The sequence below is a fragment of the Poecilia formosa genome, unplaced genomic scaffold (assembly GCF_000485575.1).
Source record: "Poecilia formosa unplaced genomic scaffold, Poecilia_formosa-5.1.2 Scaffold222, whole genome shotgun sequence".
NCBI classification, from domain to species: domain Eukaryota; kingdom Metazoa; phylum Chordata; class Actinopteri; order Cyprinodontiformes; family Poeciliidae; genus Poecilia; species Poecilia formosa.
Window position 1 is genome coordinate 83,010 of NW_006800161.1, and position 19,001 is coordinate 102,010.

The window sequence follows — 19,001 nt, forward strand, 5'->3', positions numbered from 1 at the left end:
GTGACATATTTTCGTCTCCTGCAATCTAGACCACCGACAACAAAAGCAGCAGTTTTCAGCTGCGTGTCCTATTTAGGCCGTGAAAACACAGGAAAGAGTGTGACAGTAGCCTTTTAAAAATCAGGGTTTGAGTTTATTTCACCAGCTTGTTTTAGTGGAGCTTAATAAACTACTTTATAGCAAGAGTTTTGTTTAATTGCTATGAAAATGTCCACAATATTTATCTTCTTTTTTTAAGAACTTACTTTGCAACGAAATGTGGATTTGAGAAAAAACAAACACCTATATAAGGAATAGTTTTGCTTAGCTCGATGCTACAGGACAAATTCTCATGACATTTCCACCAAAGTTAGATGCATCAGAACCAATAAACTACAGAATGAAACTTGTGCTTCAGAATAAAGAGTGCATTGGTATCACATCGAGTTGATGTAGTTTGACAAAAGGCGGTCCTCACACTCATTGCTGACTCATTGTACACCTTGATCATTAAATAGCATAAATAACACTGGACCAGTTCCCAATATCAAGTCACTAAAGTTTAATCACACAATTTATACACACATACAAAAAATGCTGACTAGAAATAATCCAACCCGCCCCACTTTTTTGCTTCCCTGGCCACTACTGTCACAAAGTTCAAGGCTATGAATACCAGCCATGGTAGATTTAAAAAGAAGGAGGAGAAGGAGTACATTTCCGCCATAAAATTCGAAAAATCTTAAATTTTGGGGGAAATTTTCTGAGTTTCAAAAGTCGGAAATTTTTGAATTTCGAGTTTTTTGTTTTTTGTTTTTTTTTTTTAGAACATTTCAGATTTTTTTTTTCTAGAAAATTTCTGACTTTTCCTATCCAGAAATGTACAAATTATTTTTTTTTTAAACTAGAAATTTTCGGAAATGAATTTCAAAATTTCTGAGTTTTCTCTAGCACATTTTTGACCTTCCAAAATTTCCTTTTTTTTTTCTAGAATTTTTTTTTTTTTTGTGCCCCTAATACGCAGTCGTAGTCATGTTTGTAAAACTAATAGAGAACACATTTGGCTCTGCCGGGGCCGCGGTAATAAAAGTGCGTAATATAGTCAAAGAACAAAGGTGAGTCAGATGAGCGCGTTCATTTCCAGCAACTGCGTTGTAGAAAGATGGTTTGAATCTTTTCTTCATCTCTCTTGACTCCTGTCTCTTCCTCTCACCCTCTCTCCATCCATCCCTTCCCCTCCTCCTCCTCCTCCTCCTCTCCCTCTCCCTCTCCTCACACATCCTCCTGCTGTTCTTGCTCTCTCGCCCAGTTCTGCTCAGTGCGCAGTGGATTCCGGATCTTACTACGTCCTCTCCCGCTGAACACACTGTTGGATTTAGTGCAAAGCTCGCCGTGCGGCACCTCGGAGACCAACTAAAGGATGGTCAGTCCACACAGCTGTAGAGGAGGAGGAGGAAGAAGTGGGGGGCGGGGGAGACCCTTATTCGTTTCTGCCGCCTACTTTATTTTTCCTTCTTCATTTTTTTTTAAATTATTATTATTATTTTTTTTAATAATCGTTCTGGGGAGAGCTGTAGCTGACATTGAAAGCAGCAGTCTTTGTTTTACAGGAGCGGGTGGGGGTGTAAATGAGTCTGCGTCTGAGAGGGCAGCATAAGTTTGATCCTCTGCCGTGGTGAGATTCGGCGAACTGCGGCACATGCGGCGGGAGCGGCGCGGCGTCGTCCGCCAGCAGAGAGGGAAATGTAGCGGGACGTGTGTTGTGTGTGTGTGTGTGTCTGTGTGTGTGTGTGGGCATCGGAGGAGGAGACGCTGCTGCGTCGGTTAGACTTTCAGATGAGAGGGGAGCTTTCTGCCGAGATCGTGACGGATTTTCGTCGTCGGTTAGTTGGGATGTGTCGTGGATGTGCGTGAGGGTGATGGTGGTGGTGCGGCGGATGATGATGATGATGATGATGATGATGATTCGGGGTTCACCGAGCTCCAGGTGTGGTGCAGGACGTGTAGACAGTCAGGGGTTGAGGGTATTTTCCTGCGTGAAAGCCTCAGTGGAGAGGAACCTAATGAGCGTGTGGAAGACAAGAAGCGGGTGGGCTGCGTGAGGTGGCGGGGGGATTGGGGGGATGTCCAAAACAGGGTGCTCTGATGTAAGGAAGAATTTAGCGTTTTTGAATGTGTGCTTTTTTTTTTTTTTTTTTTTTTTTTTTTAAGGAATGTTGTCTTCTTGCGCAGAGAGGAGGGCGACTGTGTTTGGCTACCTGCACACACCTGATCTGGAGATTTCAATGCATGCTGACTCTTTTTTTCATGCTTTACACGATTATATATATATTAACAAAAAAGGAAAAAACAATCTGAAATCAGCGTAATCCTATGTGTGAGTTAATTTACCTTATTGAAACTGGTCATACCAATTTTTTTATTTTTATTTTTGTAAAGATATCAAATCTAATGTAGTTTATTTAGAGATGAAGCACTTACTGAACTGTGCTGCTGGTGAAATCCCCAGTCACTGTTGCTTGAAGTATGTATGTGGCAATGTCAGTGTGGCTCTCTGCCCAGAGCGGCACAGACTGTGGGGCGGCCACAGTGTACAACAAAAATAATAAATCTAGTCAACTATGACATCCTAAAATAATGGCCTTTGTCATTTTTTTATACCAAAATCACATTGTCTCATAAAAGAAGTGGCAATTAAAAAATCACCAAAATCATGAAAAAAAAAAGACTTAGGTCATTATTTTACTAAGGTGAACACATGCAGGTTTTTCAGTACTGACATATTTTGTAATTGACAATCATTTTGCAGTGTGTTCAGTGTGAACGCTGCTCCTGCTGAAGTTGGTGTCTCATTTTGAAATTCAGTGCCAAATTCTGTGCCAAGTTCTGTGGGTTTTTTTTTTTTTTTAAGAAATCTAAACTTCATCCACATGTTTCTTCTTCAAAAATGTCTATATACATAGAGACAGTTCTAATTTCACCTCAATTATTCTTCACTGAATTCTGAATTATAAAGCACAGTTTGATGTTTTACTTGATTTTGGGAATCCTTAATGTTGTACCATTCATGCTGGAGCTGCCACTGTTTTTTTTGTGTGTGTGTGTGTGTGTGTGTATGTGTATGTGTGTATGTGTGTGTTTTCAGGAATGGGCGATGGGATGTGCTTCAGCGTTGCAATGAGACGTCTATGCTTCTGTGTCTTGCTTGTGAGCATCACCTGCCGTCTGAGGTGAGGATCCGAGTTCTGGCATGTTTGCATATCACAGACGTGCAGTGAGTTACCATAAACACCCCTCCCCCCCAAAAAAAACCCCAACAAAAAGTTGTCTTTCATCCAGCCTCTCCCAGGATTTAGCTGGAACCCCCAAACAGGCGGAGATAAATGACAACATCACCATCTTCACCCGCATCCTGGACGGACTGCTGGACGGTTACGACAACAGACTCCGGCCCGGTTTGGGAGGTGAGTCCAGTGGATCAATAAGCCTTTACAACTCTTTGTGCACAACTGTGATGGGAGCGCTTGAATATTACTGAAGGGAGAGGAGATCTTTATGAAACCACAGTTTGATCTCTACAGAAGAAGAAATGTTTCTGTGATATGAGACAAAGCTGATCTGATCAGACCTTCTCTCAGTGAGATTTAACATCATAACAAACAAACAAACAAACAAACAAACAAACAAAGCTATTTTTGTTTTAATTGCACTGGTGATGAAGCAGTATAGTTACAGATAAGATTTGAATCAGCTCTGCTCGGTGAGTTGTGTGGTCAAAGAATGAAAGATCAGCTTTCTTTCAGTCTATTCATTAAATTCATAAAACTAAAAACTTTAACCTATTTTTTTTAACCACATAATTATCTGTGATGCACTTTTCAGTTTTATTTTAGTAAAACTCAGCTTAATTGGCATAATCCCCACATTTCGGATAGTTTTAAGCTAAAAAAGAATCTGCTGTAAAATTAGACATTTTTCTATTATGCATTGTAGCCTTTAGGGGGAAAAAAGAACTGGCATTTTCAGGCCTTAAAGAAAATTGGAAAAGTCTGTTTTCAATATCATCACCTTCCTGATATAACGACCTAAGTCTTTTTTTTCTCTCTCTTTTTGCTTAAATCATCTTTTGGTAAAATTAAAATGACCTGGGCCATTATTTTAGGAAGGTGACGATGTGCTGCAAAAATCAGTTTTAAGTGTCTTTTTTATTGTGACCACTAGGTGTCACCAAAGTCAGCATGTCATGTCATTTAGTTAAACTAAATTTGATTTGTAGAGGTTTTCTGCCACAAGTGACTTTTATTTGCGGTAAATACGACAGAAAAAGGGGAGAGACATGCAGCAAAGGTCCAGGGTTGAGAACTGAGCCCCAGTCAGCTGGAACGAGGGCTAATGTCTCAGTATATGGGACGCCATATACTGCTACACATTACTACCCCATAGGTTGTTTTCTTTTTTTAATGTAGTTGATTTAAATGCTGAATATTTTTCTTATCCCCAACCCCAAAACAAGGCAAAAAAAATCTTAAAGGAAAGAAAAACTAAAATACGTAAAATCAGTAAAATCTTAATACGAAATTTTAAAAATATGACCCAAAACATAAATGACTGACAACTTAAATTGCCAGAGTAATCTAAGGCAATCAAAAGTCAGTGCCATATTTAGTGTCTTGACATCACTGAAAGCATCTTAAAGGAGCTGCTCTGGTGACCTGAGCACAGAAAAAGCAGAAAGGAGTTTGGAAATATTTTCAAACGACAGTCCATACAAAACCTGAACAAATGAAAGCAAAATGAACGCACTTGTATCGGAGTCAAACTCATTTTCATTTTGGGCCACGTCATGATCATGGATTTCCTGAAAAGGCCGGATGTGGCAGAGTGTATTGATAAAACTACTTTGTAACAAACTGAAAGTATTATTAAAACAAACAGCTGTCTCTGCATTCGATTTTTGAAATGAAAACATCTTTTCATAATCATGTAATTGGGCTGTATGAAGATAAAAATGCTTGGATTTGATTTAAGAGCACAACTTATCTTTAAAGTTCTTTTTATGTGGCCCTAGACTCTGAAGAGCCACATAAAAACTTATGGTGGACCCAATTCGGCCCCTGGACCTTGAGTTATGTACTAAGCATAATACAGTTTGTATACTTGCAGTCAGGCTAATTATGAATGCTCCATAAGTATATTTAATATTACAGCCCTTGCTCTGGCTTCTATTTTGGAATTACTTATTCATTTATTATTTTTGACAATACTGTCACTAAATTTGGTCAATTGGGAAAAAAAATCAAACCTTTAAATGCATTTTAAATTCATTGATATAGTATATATTTTACTAGGGTCTTTTTCTTAATTGATTCTGCGCTTAACAAGAGGCTAACATCAGCGATTCTGTTGTCCCAGTAGGATTTCTAGCTGCTGAATTCCTAACCAGATGCAGAAAAAACAAAACAAAACAAAACAAAACAAAACAAAACAACAACAACAAAAAAAACCACAATACTTCCTGATTTTGGATGATAGAGGAAAACTCCTCTATCATTTCGGGTTGCCATGCTTCAGAGTTGTAAGAAGCATATTTTTGACATAGAATTGATGTGTTTTTGAACAGCTGACAACAGTACCAGATTAAAAACTGACCATGTTTTCTCTGGGTTAATTGATCTTACTTGACTTAAGGACTGCTTAACAGTGAAATGAAATATCACTCCTCAAAGCAGCATATTTTTGTAGAAATTAGCACTCCAAATTTTTAAATGTATTTCTCTGGGATTACTAAAGACAAGGACTTTTAAAAAGTTTCAAAAATAATTCTTTCTGGATATGCAGTGTTTGAGGAATACATAGTACTACACACACACACACACACACACACACACACACACACACACACACACACACACACTTAGGAACACACAAAATGTTCCTTAATGTATACTTAAGATTTCAATTGAATAATTTTCTGTGTTTTCCAACAGAGAAGGTGACAGAGATCAAAACCAACATCTTTGTCACAAGCTTCGGTCCGGTCTCTGACACGGAAATGGTACGCAATTTCTTTTCCCTCAGATTAGCTCTTTTTATGAATCTTTTATACAGTAATTCTTATTAAAAGGTTTATTATATGTAAACTATGCCTCAAATGTACGAAAGCCGAGCACAGTCGCATTTGCTCTTGATTTAATGAGATATTTGTGTCTCTATCACAAAGTAGCAATGACCGTTTTTTGCAAGATAAGGAGACGATGATGTGTTCCTGAATGCTCATGATCAATTTCTCAGTGTCCTTAAGACCTTGCCGAGAACAAACTCAAGCTGACAACGTCAGATCAAGGAGAACCTGAAATTAGAGTCAGGTTTAACACACCCACACGCACCCACACACACACACTCACACACACCAATCGTCTCATGATCTTTAGAAAAGAATCTTTGTGTTCTCAAGAGTAATTTTTTTCCAGAAAAACGTCGGAAAAATGTCTGCTCTCGGCTTCCGTACAAATCTGCTCAATCAGAGGTGAGACTCCATTTTTTACGTCCACGTAAAGTCCTAGTTTGATGCAGCTGAAGCTTCTCTCTGCAGGAATACACCATTGACGTGTTCTTCCGTCAAAGCTGGAAAGACGAAAGGCTTTGCTTCAAAGGCCCGATGGAGATGCTGGCCCTGAATAACCTGCTGGCCAGCAACATCTGGACCCCCGACACGTTCTTCCTCAACGGGAAAAAGTCCATTGCGCACAACATGACCACGCCCAACAAGCTGCTGCGGCTGAAAGATGACGGGACGCTCCTCTACACCATGAGGTGGGCTCTCAGGCCGCCGTCCTGCCACTGCACCAGCGGCTGCGTTTCAATTGCAAATGTGCTCAGAAGTTTGTCGATATTCTGATAACACGGAAAAAAACACAATTGTGCAAATGCAGTGATTCCACTGAACAAGACCCGCAACTAAAATCCCACGGAAATCAGTTTGTTCAGTTGATAAGCCATTAAAAGCCACAGTGTGCCATCATCCTCCTACCACTTCCTGTTGTCCTTTTCATGGTTTGCGCCAGTGGAACATCTGTTTTTGGATCATGTGATTTGTGTGATGCGAAGAAAGTGTTTGCATTGCAGTTTTACGAGATAAACCTCATCCCCGCGCCAAAACGTACTGAAGTTTGTTTTCAAAATTGATTTGTTTCCACCAAGGAAATTTATTTTTGAAAATTCAAATTGCCCAACTACATGGTCCATGGAAAGGCAGCTACTGTTTCTTTTTCAATCAGGCTGTGCGCTTCACAACAACATGCAGTCACACAATTTCACATTTTGAAATTAAATTTACTCAATGGAAACGTGGCAATTTCGGAAAAAAACTTGTTTTTCGATAAAAGGTTTTGCGTCTAGTATGAAGCGGTTTTGTGGCCATATTGAAATTGGTTTATTTTGCGAAACTGCAATGGAGGCTGTTTTTTCACATCAAACGAGACACACGATCAACTGCCAGATGTTGCCACTGAAGAAGACGAAGAAGAAGACAACAGGAAGCAGATGGAGGTTGATGCCACGGCATGATTTTTAATGACAATATCATGTGGACAAACTTATTCACGTGTGACTTTAATAGCATTTCTTATTTAACGGCAACACCATAAACATGAAATTATGTTTTGTTTCAACATTAGCAGAAAATCAACACGTTTGTAACGGAAACGCAGTTACTGATTGGTTATAGCCGAGTGAAACATGTTATGTCATCCAATTAGCATCAGAGGTATGACTAAAACCTCGACCTGCCGCTTCTTTGCATTGAGTGTTTTTTTTTTTTGTTTGTTTTTTTGGAGCACCACTGCACTGAAAACAGCCCACACACTTGTTTTCGCCGACCCGGCACTGACGCAGCATCGTGCTTGTCCCTGTACTCTGAACTGAGGGGTCAGGCGAATTTTAAATGTTTGCTTTGACGCTCTTCACTCTCTGTAGCGCCACCGTAGTTACCTTTTTAATACAGATATATTCTTTTTTTCTTCTTCTTTATATTGCTGTGCAAACTCAGGAGCAGTCACGAATACAGTCCTTTGGAAAATAATCCTTATATTTATTTAACAGATCAGAACAAACTAGCACTTAGCCATGAATTAGAGAGGAAAACAAAGCGTGGTTTTAAAAACTCTTTCACATAAGATCTTCATTTATCTTTGTTCCTCTTCACTCTGATACTGCAAACTAAAGTCCAACGCAACTAATTTTCCTTCAGGATATGGGCAAACAGACTGAAAGCTTTATCACAATATTTTTTGGTACTACCGCGATAACAATAAAAATGACGATAAGAAGTATTAATTACCTTTTTTTAACTTACTCATAGCAATTATAGCCTCATAAATACAAATACTGCTCTTGAAAAAGACACCAATGCTTCTTTAGGACACCACACATATAGAAGAAGTCTACACATAATAACTGCAATTAATCATATTTTCAAATTTATTAACATCTACTGATTCTCTCACTGTAGAGAAAATAGTAAAACTTACAATTTCAACAATATGGACAGCTTAAAAAAACATTATTAGTTATATATTATAAATGATAAACATTATCGTAAACCCCTAATTCAGAACTGACTTTATTAGTAAATAGTCTCGATAAAACGACTTTCCTCTGAAGGCCTTTGAGGTTTGGTAGAGAAAATTTGAGAACAAGAAGTATCAGTTTTTACACGTACAAAGCTCGTCAAGATTTGCAGAGGTAATTGCAGTAAAAGCAAGTCCACGCCACACTTTTCAGATTTTATTTATCAAAAACCCAGAAAAAAAAGCACATATCCCTTCCACTTCACAGTTTCACGCTATTTTTGTGTTGGTCCAAGTTACATAAAATCAGAATAAAAAGTATCAATTTGTGGTTGTAATGTGACAAACAGTGAAACGATTTGACAGGTGCGGACGCTGTGAATGTGTTGTTGGATTTATGACGGCTTTATACAAACACAACTAAACCTGTCACAATAAGTAATAACTCAATGAATCGCATTGCATCATAAAACAAGCTGGATAATTTACATTTGCATGATTCATGGTTTCTTTTTCTCTTTTTCTTTCTTTTATGAAAAACTGGATTTAAAAAGTGTTCAGTTTGGTGCTTTGATCTCAACAAACCCGTCTTTTGAAGGACAGTTTTGTTTGCAGATTCTTCATCATTCTATAAAGTCTTCTTCTATTTGTAGTTTCTCTTCATTTATTTTAGATATTCAAAATATCTTCCAGCTCCAGTGTTAAATGTTTATTAGAATTTAAAGTTCATCGATTTTTTGAGAATGTGTGCTTGCACTATTACCATCATATCACTTGAAAATGGTCTCAAAACAACAATATTGTCGTTTATCGTTATGACCACTGGCACAGTTTATCGTCCGGCAGAATTTGTTATTGCGACAGGCCTAAACACAACGACGCCATACGTAGCGCTGCGCTCCAACCTACAATTAGAATAGAAGGAGAAGCATGATTAACACAAGTGTCACTCAGATCCACTTGTGTTTCAGTGTTGGGTCATCCTCCTTTCAGAACCAGAAACCGATTCACCTTAGGAAGCATGAGCAGATGAAATGGGCTTTGTGTCAAAAATGACGACTGACTCCCCCCTCCCTTCATATTTTCACTACATTTTTGCCAGTGAGGGAACCGAGAACAAATGAGCTCACGTTGGGCCACCAAAGGGTTTGTGTTCTGGGAACGAGGTTATTACAGAAACATCGTACGCATGCATTACTCTCCTCTTTCCTGCTCTCCTGCGCTGCTTCAGAGAGCAAATACTGTTGTCTGCAGTGCCGTAACTGCTCTAGCGTGAAAATCTCTCTCTAAGGAAACATACAGTTCCAGTTGATGCTGTGCAACACCTTCCACTAGACACCATGTGCTGGAACAGAAATTGTACTTTTTTCTTTTCTTTTGTTTTTTTTTTGTAATTCTGTCTCCCAGAGTAGTGTGTTCTGTTCTGATTGGTTATGGGTTTTTTTTAGTCCAATTCTGTACATATGACTAATGGAAGCTGAGTCATTCTAATCAAGACCAACACTCTGAGAGTTGAAATATTAATTTTGCACATTTAAAGTGACATGATAATATTTCTGCACTATTAACTTTGTGAAGACGGAATTAAACAGCAGCTTTCCATCTTCACTTCAGACTTTGACTGTACAATCAGCCTTAGAGGTGATGAGAGCACCGTGTTTGTGCTTCGAAAAATTAGAAGTCTTTATGTCCTAAAGTCATAAAATAGTAAAAAAAAAAACAAACAAAAAAAAAGAAGTAATTTGCGACTTAAATTTGGCACATTTCAACCAAGTTCCCCATCTTACAAATATCAAACCATGAGGTTAGTCAGTTGTCTTCCGTTTAACAACATCAAACTAGTTCTCAAGCTGCTGCTGGCTGGTTGGTGTCTATATTTCTAAAGTCTATAAAAGTTCTTCAGCTTAGAAGTTTGACTTTAAAAGCTTGGAGCTACTCTTCTGCTCAACCCGTGGTGTTCCCCAAGGCTCAATACTTGATCTACAGTTATTTTCATTTCATATGTTTCCCATAGCAGCTATCACTTCAGTCTTGTGTTACATCGTCCTGCCTGTCCAGTCTCATATGTCTTTTAAACCACACCAGTTCAATAAGTTCATCTTAATCCACTTAACTCAAAGACTCAGTTTCTAATCATCCCTATTATCTAAACTTCAGCAAAACAGGATTAAGGGTTATAGTTCCACCTGATATATAGTCCAACATCAGCTGAGCTACTGTTGCTTTTCTGCAGAGTTAAAGCAACACTATGCCGAGTCTACTTGGTCCTTATCGGAATTGGTGTTAATTTAACTCTTTTCAGAGTTATTTCAACAAGAAATTGAGTAATTTCAACGCTTGAAAAAGTTATAACTACTCAAACTATTTTTGAAAAAACTCTATAAAAGTTCAATTAACACCAAGGATCTGATAAGGACCAAATAGACTTGGCAGAGTGTCGAATTCACTTTGCAGAATTAGTTGTGATATGCATCCACCACGTTCTGTGTTCAAAACCTGAGTATAACTTTTGATTACAAGCTCTCTGACGTAAGATCCGTTGCCCTGTCTGTTTCCGTCAAGGCAAACACAAACACACACACACACACACACACACACACGCACGCACGCACACAGCTTTCTCATGCCAAATCAGAGAAAAATCCAAAGGAATCAGAAAGTTTGGTTCATCCTTAAGTTCAATTTCCAGATTTCTAAAAGTTCATCTCTTTCAAGAGTCATATGTTAAAGTATAAACATGAGTTCCAGAGACGCAAGAGCGAAACACACTAAGCTGAAAGGCCACTCAGCCAGGTTGAAGCCGTTACTACAAAAAGCAGCACAAAAAGCTAGAAAACAGTTAGATAATGCACTCAGAGGTAAAACTGATTGTCAGAAGACATAATGCCCTGATGATTTGAAGACGGTGGTATTGAATGGTTTGTCAGTATGACTGTTTTCACACAGTCCAGTGGTGAAACACAGAGGTGGTAGCTCAGGTTGCTGGGTTGTTTGGCTGCTAGAAGTACTGGTGCACTACATAAAGAACATTATGTAGAAATATTGCAGCATACATCAACCAGGAATTCAAAGCCACAAATGGGTTTCTGAAATGATCGATGATTTCAAGCATCCTGCTACATAGTTGCAAAGTGGCTTAATGACACAAAAGTCAATGTTTTTGACAGGGCATCAAAAATCCATGATCTCAGTCGCATATAAACTTCATGAGCAAAGATAAAAAAAATAAAAATTTAAAATTAAAAAGTCCTACAAAGTTCTGTCAGGAGGAATGGGCCAGAACTCAAGCAAACTGTGGTGAGAAGCTGGAGGAAGGAAACCAGAACGTTGAAGCCAAGACATACAGATTAAAGGAAAATGCTGCCAAATACTGAGAGAATGTATGTAATGCAAAAAGATTCTGGCATTTCCTGTCAACGTTGAAATATTTTTTGTAATTCTAACTGAGTTAAAAGTTTAAGATCAAACCAGAGCTCACCTATAAATTAATAACTGGTCTGGTACCAGGATATATATAAAATCCCTTAACAAAACATCTAGTTTCTTACTCTCTTTGTTGTTAAAGTCAGTCACTTCCATCCATCCATCCATCCATATGTGAAAAAGTATCCAGCCCCCTTTTCTCGTGCATATCATGTATAATGTTCTTACTGCTTCACGATTGTATACTACTTTGTGTTGGTCTTTCACATAAAATTACATTAAAATATATTTATGTTTGTGGTTGTAATGTGGCAAAAATCTGGAAAAGTTCGAGGGGTATGAATACTTTTGCAAGCCGCTGTATTTTTGACCCGCATTCCGGCGCTCGGAGGTCTGCAGCACACCAGAAACTGCAGCTGTTCTCGACGCAGCCAGCAGAGGGCGGCATTGTACAGGCTTGGCGCTCGTCTATTTTCTTTCCGTAGATAGGTGGCGTCTTTTTCCCACCAAATGAAGCTCCACACACGCTGCATCAGCCTATTATTTATAGCTGTACAAAAGTTCCTCTGGTGGCCTTTTATTGCTACCGAGTAGAAAAATAAGGATTATTTCTCTATAGTTTTACACAGTGTGTTTATATATATTTCAGAGAAAAACAAGGTCGTTATTATTAAAAAAAAAAAAAAAGTTATGTCACAGTTTCTGAATCTGGGTGTTGGGCTTCCTCTTTCAGGCTCACCATCTCAGCAGAATGCCCCATGCAGCTGGAAGATTTCCCCATGGATGCCCACGCCTGCCCCCTTAAGTTCGGAAGCTGTAAGTTAACACACCTCTTACCACACACGCGCACACACACACACACACACACACACACACACACACACACGATGAGCAACTGCTTCTTTACAGGATGAAGGAAAGGAAATAGAAATATAAGCCCCAGCTGGATGCATGAGGACAGCGGAAAAGGAGCTGATTTGACATTGCTTCGGTTTCGGAGTCGTTATCAGCGCAGAGGGTGCTGCGCTGCACGTGATGCAGCACAGAGTGTTTGACAGCCCTCATCCCTCAGGTGCGGAGCTGCTGTGGTGGTGCAGGAGACAACCATTTAGACTCTGACACACTCCTCCTGATTAAGCCATTAATCAACATGTCAGCGCCGCGGCCCGGCCTCCTTCGTTATCCCACCTCAGCTCTGTTTACTGCATGAAAACTCGTCATGCTTTCCCCACACGTTGCTGCATCAGAACTGCAAACTTTAAGTGACGGTTGAGGAATTTGAAGTGGACGAAAAATTATTTAAAAAAATTTCTCCAGATAAAATCTGAAGGAATGGCATTCCGAGTTGAAATTACAGCAGCAGGTCCTCTAGGGTGCGACTCTACCAGCCTTCCACATCTAAAGAATTTAAATTCTTACACATTTTTCTTTTCAAAAAGGTCAAAATCAGTCAGATTGGAGACTCTGAAAAATGTTCGTAGGTTCTCAGTTGAATTTAGAGTTGGACTTTGACTGAGCCTTTCTGACACAAATAAAGCAAATATACACACCCTCACAAAACGGAAGCATAAAGAGCCTAACACTCAACCTTTAACCTTCCAGCTGTACACTTTGCAGCGTCTCCTTGGTTCGATTCACAAAGCTCCTAAACAATCTGGGAAGTTCCTGCCTGGGAGGCTTAAGACGATCATTTAAGGTGTTCCCTGCCTCTGACGTATGGAGGGTGATCCCGGGCCTCACGGGAACAGCATCACACCACGTTTATCCCCTTCCACGCCCACTTTGCTCACCTCCACCCCACAGCTGACACCACGCGGCGGCGGGGATAATCGTGACAGCCGACCGAGGCTCCTTTTCACTCGCTCTCTGTAACGCCGCCGGCGAGACCCCTCATCACGCCGCCTTTGCTCTTCATCTTAACTTTAAGCCACAGGGCTTTGCCTGGTGGACTTTAGAGTCGGTCTGGCTGTAATTTCTGTCGGATTACGGTCAATTCAGTTCACTTTGTCCCAGTTGTTTCCAGCTCATCCAGGAGGTTTATGGTTCTTACAGGGAAAGACGGAATAGCAACAGTGAAAGAGACTTCTTAGTTAGAAAATTGAATTTGCTCAATCTGTGTAGTGGATTGGATTGTAAATGGACTGAACTGCACTGTATGTAATTGGATTTGAATTAAACCTTTTTTGTGTGTCGCCCTGAGGTGACTTTAACCGTAGTTTGGTGCGGTTTAACGACATCTCAAGTCTACGCATGACGTTCTTGAAAGAAACGGACATAATTTTCATTCATTTATGTAGGTCTTTGTTGTTTTCATCAGAACAATGGATAAACACGGAGCCAAAGTTCATTCTGAGCACAGCGACTTGCAAATTGACCTGTATGGCATTTTGTCCCAATACAAAACAAAAACATGAAGGTATTTAACTTTGATTCTATACGTCAGACCAACAAAAACTAGTGCCCAACTGTAAACCCTTAAAAGTTTGGAGTACATATGTATTTAACCCCCCTGTTACCCTTAAATAATATCCATTTCAACAACTTGCCTTCAAACTAAATTCAGCTGTTCTGTGAAGGCTTGAAAAGTTCACCAGCAGCATCCAAAAGACTTTGGCACTTGGAGGAAGAAATCAAAGGGAAAATGTCACAGAACGATGTTCAAGGGGTCGACCAAAAACTGGAAGAGTTCGGCACAAGTACAAGCCCAACAACACATGGCAGTCGACCCAAACTGGCAGGTAGAGCATTAATCAGAAAAGCAGCAAGGAGGACCATGACGATGTCTAGGAGGACTTATAGAAATCCACAGATCAGGTGAGAAAATCAACTGAAAGGACAATTAGAAGTGCCGTGTTTCGCAGATCAGATAAAAAGAGTAGCAGAAAGAAAGTCGTCGTCTTAAGCAAGTTGTAAGATTTTGCAGACATTTCAAAGAAGGCATTTATGTGTGCTTGAAATTAAACACTGTACATCGTCCTAAAGGCTACACAGTGTAGCATCGTGGTGGCAGCATCATGAAACAGCTTGATTGGTGGAACTAAGAGCAATCCTGGAAGGAAGCGGTTTATCATTGCTAAAGACCCTAAACATTACACACTGACCCGCAATGTAGTGGCTTGGATTAAGGCATATTCATGAAAGTTAGATAGAGAGACTTGCAAGACACTCTAAGCTGCATTCACAGCAGTATTCACTACATTTATACCTTGCAGCTTTGAGACAAGTGTCCACTCTGATGCAATGAAGGTGGGGACCAACATGTCTTGTCACAAGACGTCTTGTATTGGCCATAAAAGGACGTGTAAGCTCCACTTTGAGCACAGATACCTCGGCAATCTGCTGTTGTGAGCTGTAAAATTTGCTTGGCCGTATATCCTGTTTCCTCAAACTCCATTAACCTCAGCTAATCCTTTGACCTAATGGACAGCACTCACCTAGGAGCTCAAGGCTTTCAAAGCAAAAGTAGACCTGTCCTTTGGCGCTGAGTTAATCACCTTTCATGGACTGAACTCTGCCTCTATCAGCCTTGTTCTCTTCCTGCTGTAACTTGTGTCTGTCAAACTACTGACAGTGATTTATAAGGCAGAGTTTGAGAGCGCTGGAAGTGGTCGGCCCCACACATATTGTGAGGAATGCTTCCGTTTACGTCAAATTTTACTGTCGTGGTTTATTTTAGTCGGCGCTATTTATTCCCTCTTAGTCTGCGCGTAAGAAGGTAGCTGAGGGAAGAAAATAAATCTAACACGCATCAACCCCAACTTGAATACTGATCTGCCTCTATCTGCTGGTAGCTGAAGTCTGTCCTGCATTAAAACAGTGCCTGCAACAGCATTTCTCTCATGAGCAGCGTAATGTCTCACAGAACGTAGGCCGCAAAAGACTCTGCCGCTACGGCGCGCGGCTAATTGTGAAGGAGCCGCTGCACCTGCCTCGCTGTGCTGACGCTGCGCTTTGACTCTTTTGTTCTCAAGTTCACAGCAAAAAACAGCAAGCGATGCAGTCTGCGAAACGAAACTCGCTTCCTCATGAACATGCTCCAAATCTATGAGCGCTGACCTCTTTCTGTCCCAGCGGTTCTGAGGCGCACTTTGCTGTGCTTGTCCAGAATTTGTGGTGAAACAAAACTTTTCACGGTTTATCCTAAACGTGTCATTTTAATGATGATCTCCTAACACAAAACAAACTAGGGAAATGAAATCATGTGTTGCTTTTTATCTGGTCTACCATTCAACAGGTCCAACTGCTTTGTAGGTCAAGACTGCGTCTTATTTGTAGTTCAGACTGAAGACGCATTATGTAACTGCTTAACCCAGGGGGCCTACAACCTGCAGCTCTAATGCCATCCCTTCAGTGGCTATTAATAACTTTGGCCAAACGTTGTGTAGAAATAGGTACATGAAGTGGGCTGCACAGTGGTGCAGTTGGTAGAGCTGTTGCCTTGCAACAAGAAGGTCCTGGGTCCAATTCCCAGTCTGGGGTGGTTGGTTCTCTCTGGGTACTCCGGCTTCCTCCCACAGTCCAAAAGCATGACTGTCAGGTTAATTGGTCTCTCTAAATTCTCCCTAGGTGTGTGTGTGTGTGTGTGTGCATGGTTGTGTGTCCTGTCTGTCTCTGTGTTGCCCTGTGACAGACTGGTGACCTGTCCAGTTTGTAGATGCAGAGAGAGAACTTGTGTTTAAAATGTGGACAGGGTGTTTTTTTTATCTCCACAACGGTTTTTTAGCTAACGTTATTTAACATCAAGAATTAACGTCTAGTTCAATTTATACCAAGTATCTTAAAAAACTAGACCAAAAGCTAAACTTAGAGTAAACAATCAGTAAATTGAGGAGAATTTTTTTAAAATCTGTTTACTGTGTTGAATATTTCATATTACTGGTTTGTGTCGTTTGCTCTTGATGGTGCTAGGAGTTTGTCAAGATAAAAAAGCTGATTATTTAGAGGAGCTGTGGGCGTGATTAGGTAACACATCCACTGTTTCAGCCTCTTAATTGTCTCACTAAAAACATTTTATTATGCAGCATTGAGTTGTTGAAAATGGCTGTAAGTTTGGAACTTTCTCTGATATTTTATTAAAGAGACTCTTAACCATAATATTGGCATGAAGTTAAGTATTTTTTTTTAAATTACTTTGTAAAAAGAAAAAAAAAAACTTACTCCACCTTAAGATCCTTGAGGATTCTGGTGTAACTTCAATTTGTGCAATTTGGGAATCGGAGTTAAAATAAACATGAGACTACGTGGAAACATTGTTTCAATGTCTGCTGTAGACATTTTGCATTTGTTTTCATAAGTCCTGCTACAACTTCTTTTTCATTAAGATGGTCAATCTTAGCAAATCGACAGCAACGCTAACACACTATGCTACTGTACATGCAGTTGCTCTAATCCGTCACATAAAGACGTCACAGTTCGGTTCAATACGACAAAGAAGGCTGGACTCAATCAGCACTTTCATTCAGAGGAGGGAATAAACATTTGTTTTTGTCGCTACAACAGCAAATTAAATGTTCAGGACATTATTTAAAGCACTCCACACCAAAGCAATGCCAATCCAGCTGGTAAATGTGCAGGTTGTTTTAAAATGTGCCGGTTTAGTTTTTCTCAGCCACGTGGAAAGGTTTTGGGTTTTGGCTTCCACATTATGTACAACAGTAGAGAATAAGTGGCTATTATAATGTAAAATGCGATAGTAGGTGTTACTATTATTATTTTTTTTTTACCTTGAATGAAGTTGAGGGAAAATGAATGAAAACGTGACCGTTTTACTTTTGTACTGTGTTATTTGAATTAGATGCCCTCCAACCTAAAAGTTTACAGCCTCTTGCTTTGTTTTCCTCGGTTTTTGAAGGTTTTTTGTAAGTAATGCAGCTGGACATTAGTGATATATATATTTATATATATATATATTTTTTTTTTTTACTGTTTTTCTTAACAGAGCATTTCAGCTGAATGTTCCTACAGTCAGATGATATAAGAATATTATTTAGACAAAATGTGGATATTTTTTATGGTAGTTATGAGTATATCTGTGAAGCTAAGAGTAAATATCCTTGACATTAGTGCGTTTTAAGCTCCAGGTCATGGCAGAAGGATGGATCGGCATTAATTCATCTGCTGAACACAGGATTAAATTTTACAGCGCACCTGTAGTACTTGAAAATTGTGAGAAGCATATCCGTTGCATAATGACACTCACGTAATACATCATTCATCAAACTTTGTTTTCCCTCAAAGGATGCTTCTAGGGAGCATGGAGATATATAGTGAACACATTCTGACATTTGATTTGCAGCTCAGTTTTTATGTAACGTCTATTAGTGGAGGAGGAGGTGAAGCCAATATTGACACAAGGAAAGGTCCAGAATTAAATCTTAGATGCCGTTAGTTTTTGGCTTAAAGTAAGATTTATCCACTTGTAAAAACTGTCCACCACAACATAACAAGAGCATCCTCTCATAAGATAAACCCACAAGTTTAGTTTAGTTTTATATTATTATAGTGTTTTATTTATTAAGCGTGGACGAAGGTTGATTTGTTAATACTGTTGGGTTAATATTCTACTGAAAGATGTGAAGTCAAGCAGGGACGCACCGATTCACTTTTTTTCCACTTCTGATATCAATGCAAATATCTGAGATTTAGTATCGGACGACACCGAGCCGATACGGAAAAACAGTGCTGAGTTGACTTGAGACGTTTATTTTTCTAAACAGAGACATAAATGTACTGAATTACACATTTATTTGGTGACTCTGCACCAATAAAGCACACATAAATGCACCCATAGCTTCACAAGTTTGGTCAAGCATGTAAAAACAACTTTCATTTGCTCAGTCAGTGCAATTAGGAGTAGAACAGAAAATAAATAAAAAAGAAACTGACAAAAACAACAGGATGACTACTTTGGTCAAACATAAAAAAAAAGAATGGCAACAAATCGTCTTTCAAATGGTTCTGAAAGGGCAACTAGGAATTTTAAATATAGTGCAAAGTGAATTATAAAACATTGCTATACCAGATCTAGAATTT

At 39.4% G+C, this 19,001-nt stretch overlaps 2 protein-coding genes across 3 annotated transcripts in view; one reads left to right on the forward strand and one right to left on the reverse strand.

Annotated features, from left to right (window-relative positions):
- gabrb3 (gamma-aminobutyric acid type A receptor subunit beta3) overlaps positions 1–19,001 on the reverse strand; it is a 52,067-nt gene that overhangs the window by 27,554 nt on the left and 5,512 nt on the right. The window lies entirely within an intron of this gene.
- gabra5 (gamma-aminobutyric acid type A receptor subunit alpha5) overlaps positions 1,251–19,001 on the forward strand; it is a 30,056-nt gene continuing 12,305 nt past the window's right edge. Inside the window, exons 1-6 of one of the 2 annotated variants that reach the window (XM_007568413.2) lie at positions 1,251–1,402; positions 3,125–3,209; positions 3,319–3,443; positions 5,967–6,034; positions 6,572–6,792; positions 12,703–12,785. In XM_007568413.2, coding sequence (XP_007568475.1) covers positions 3,127–3,209; positions 3,319–3,443; positions 5,967–6,034; positions 6,572–6,792; positions 12,703–12,785 — 580 coding nt within the window. In that variant the 5' untranslated portion in view covers positions 1,251–1,402; positions 3,125–3,126. Of the gene's footprint in view, positions 1,403–1,490; positions 1,863–3,124; positions 3,210–3,318; positions 3,444–5,966; positions 6,035–6,571; positions 6,793–12,702; positions 12,786–19,001 lie in introns of those variants that run through there. The other variant, XM_016679846.1, reaches the window with a different exon arrangement.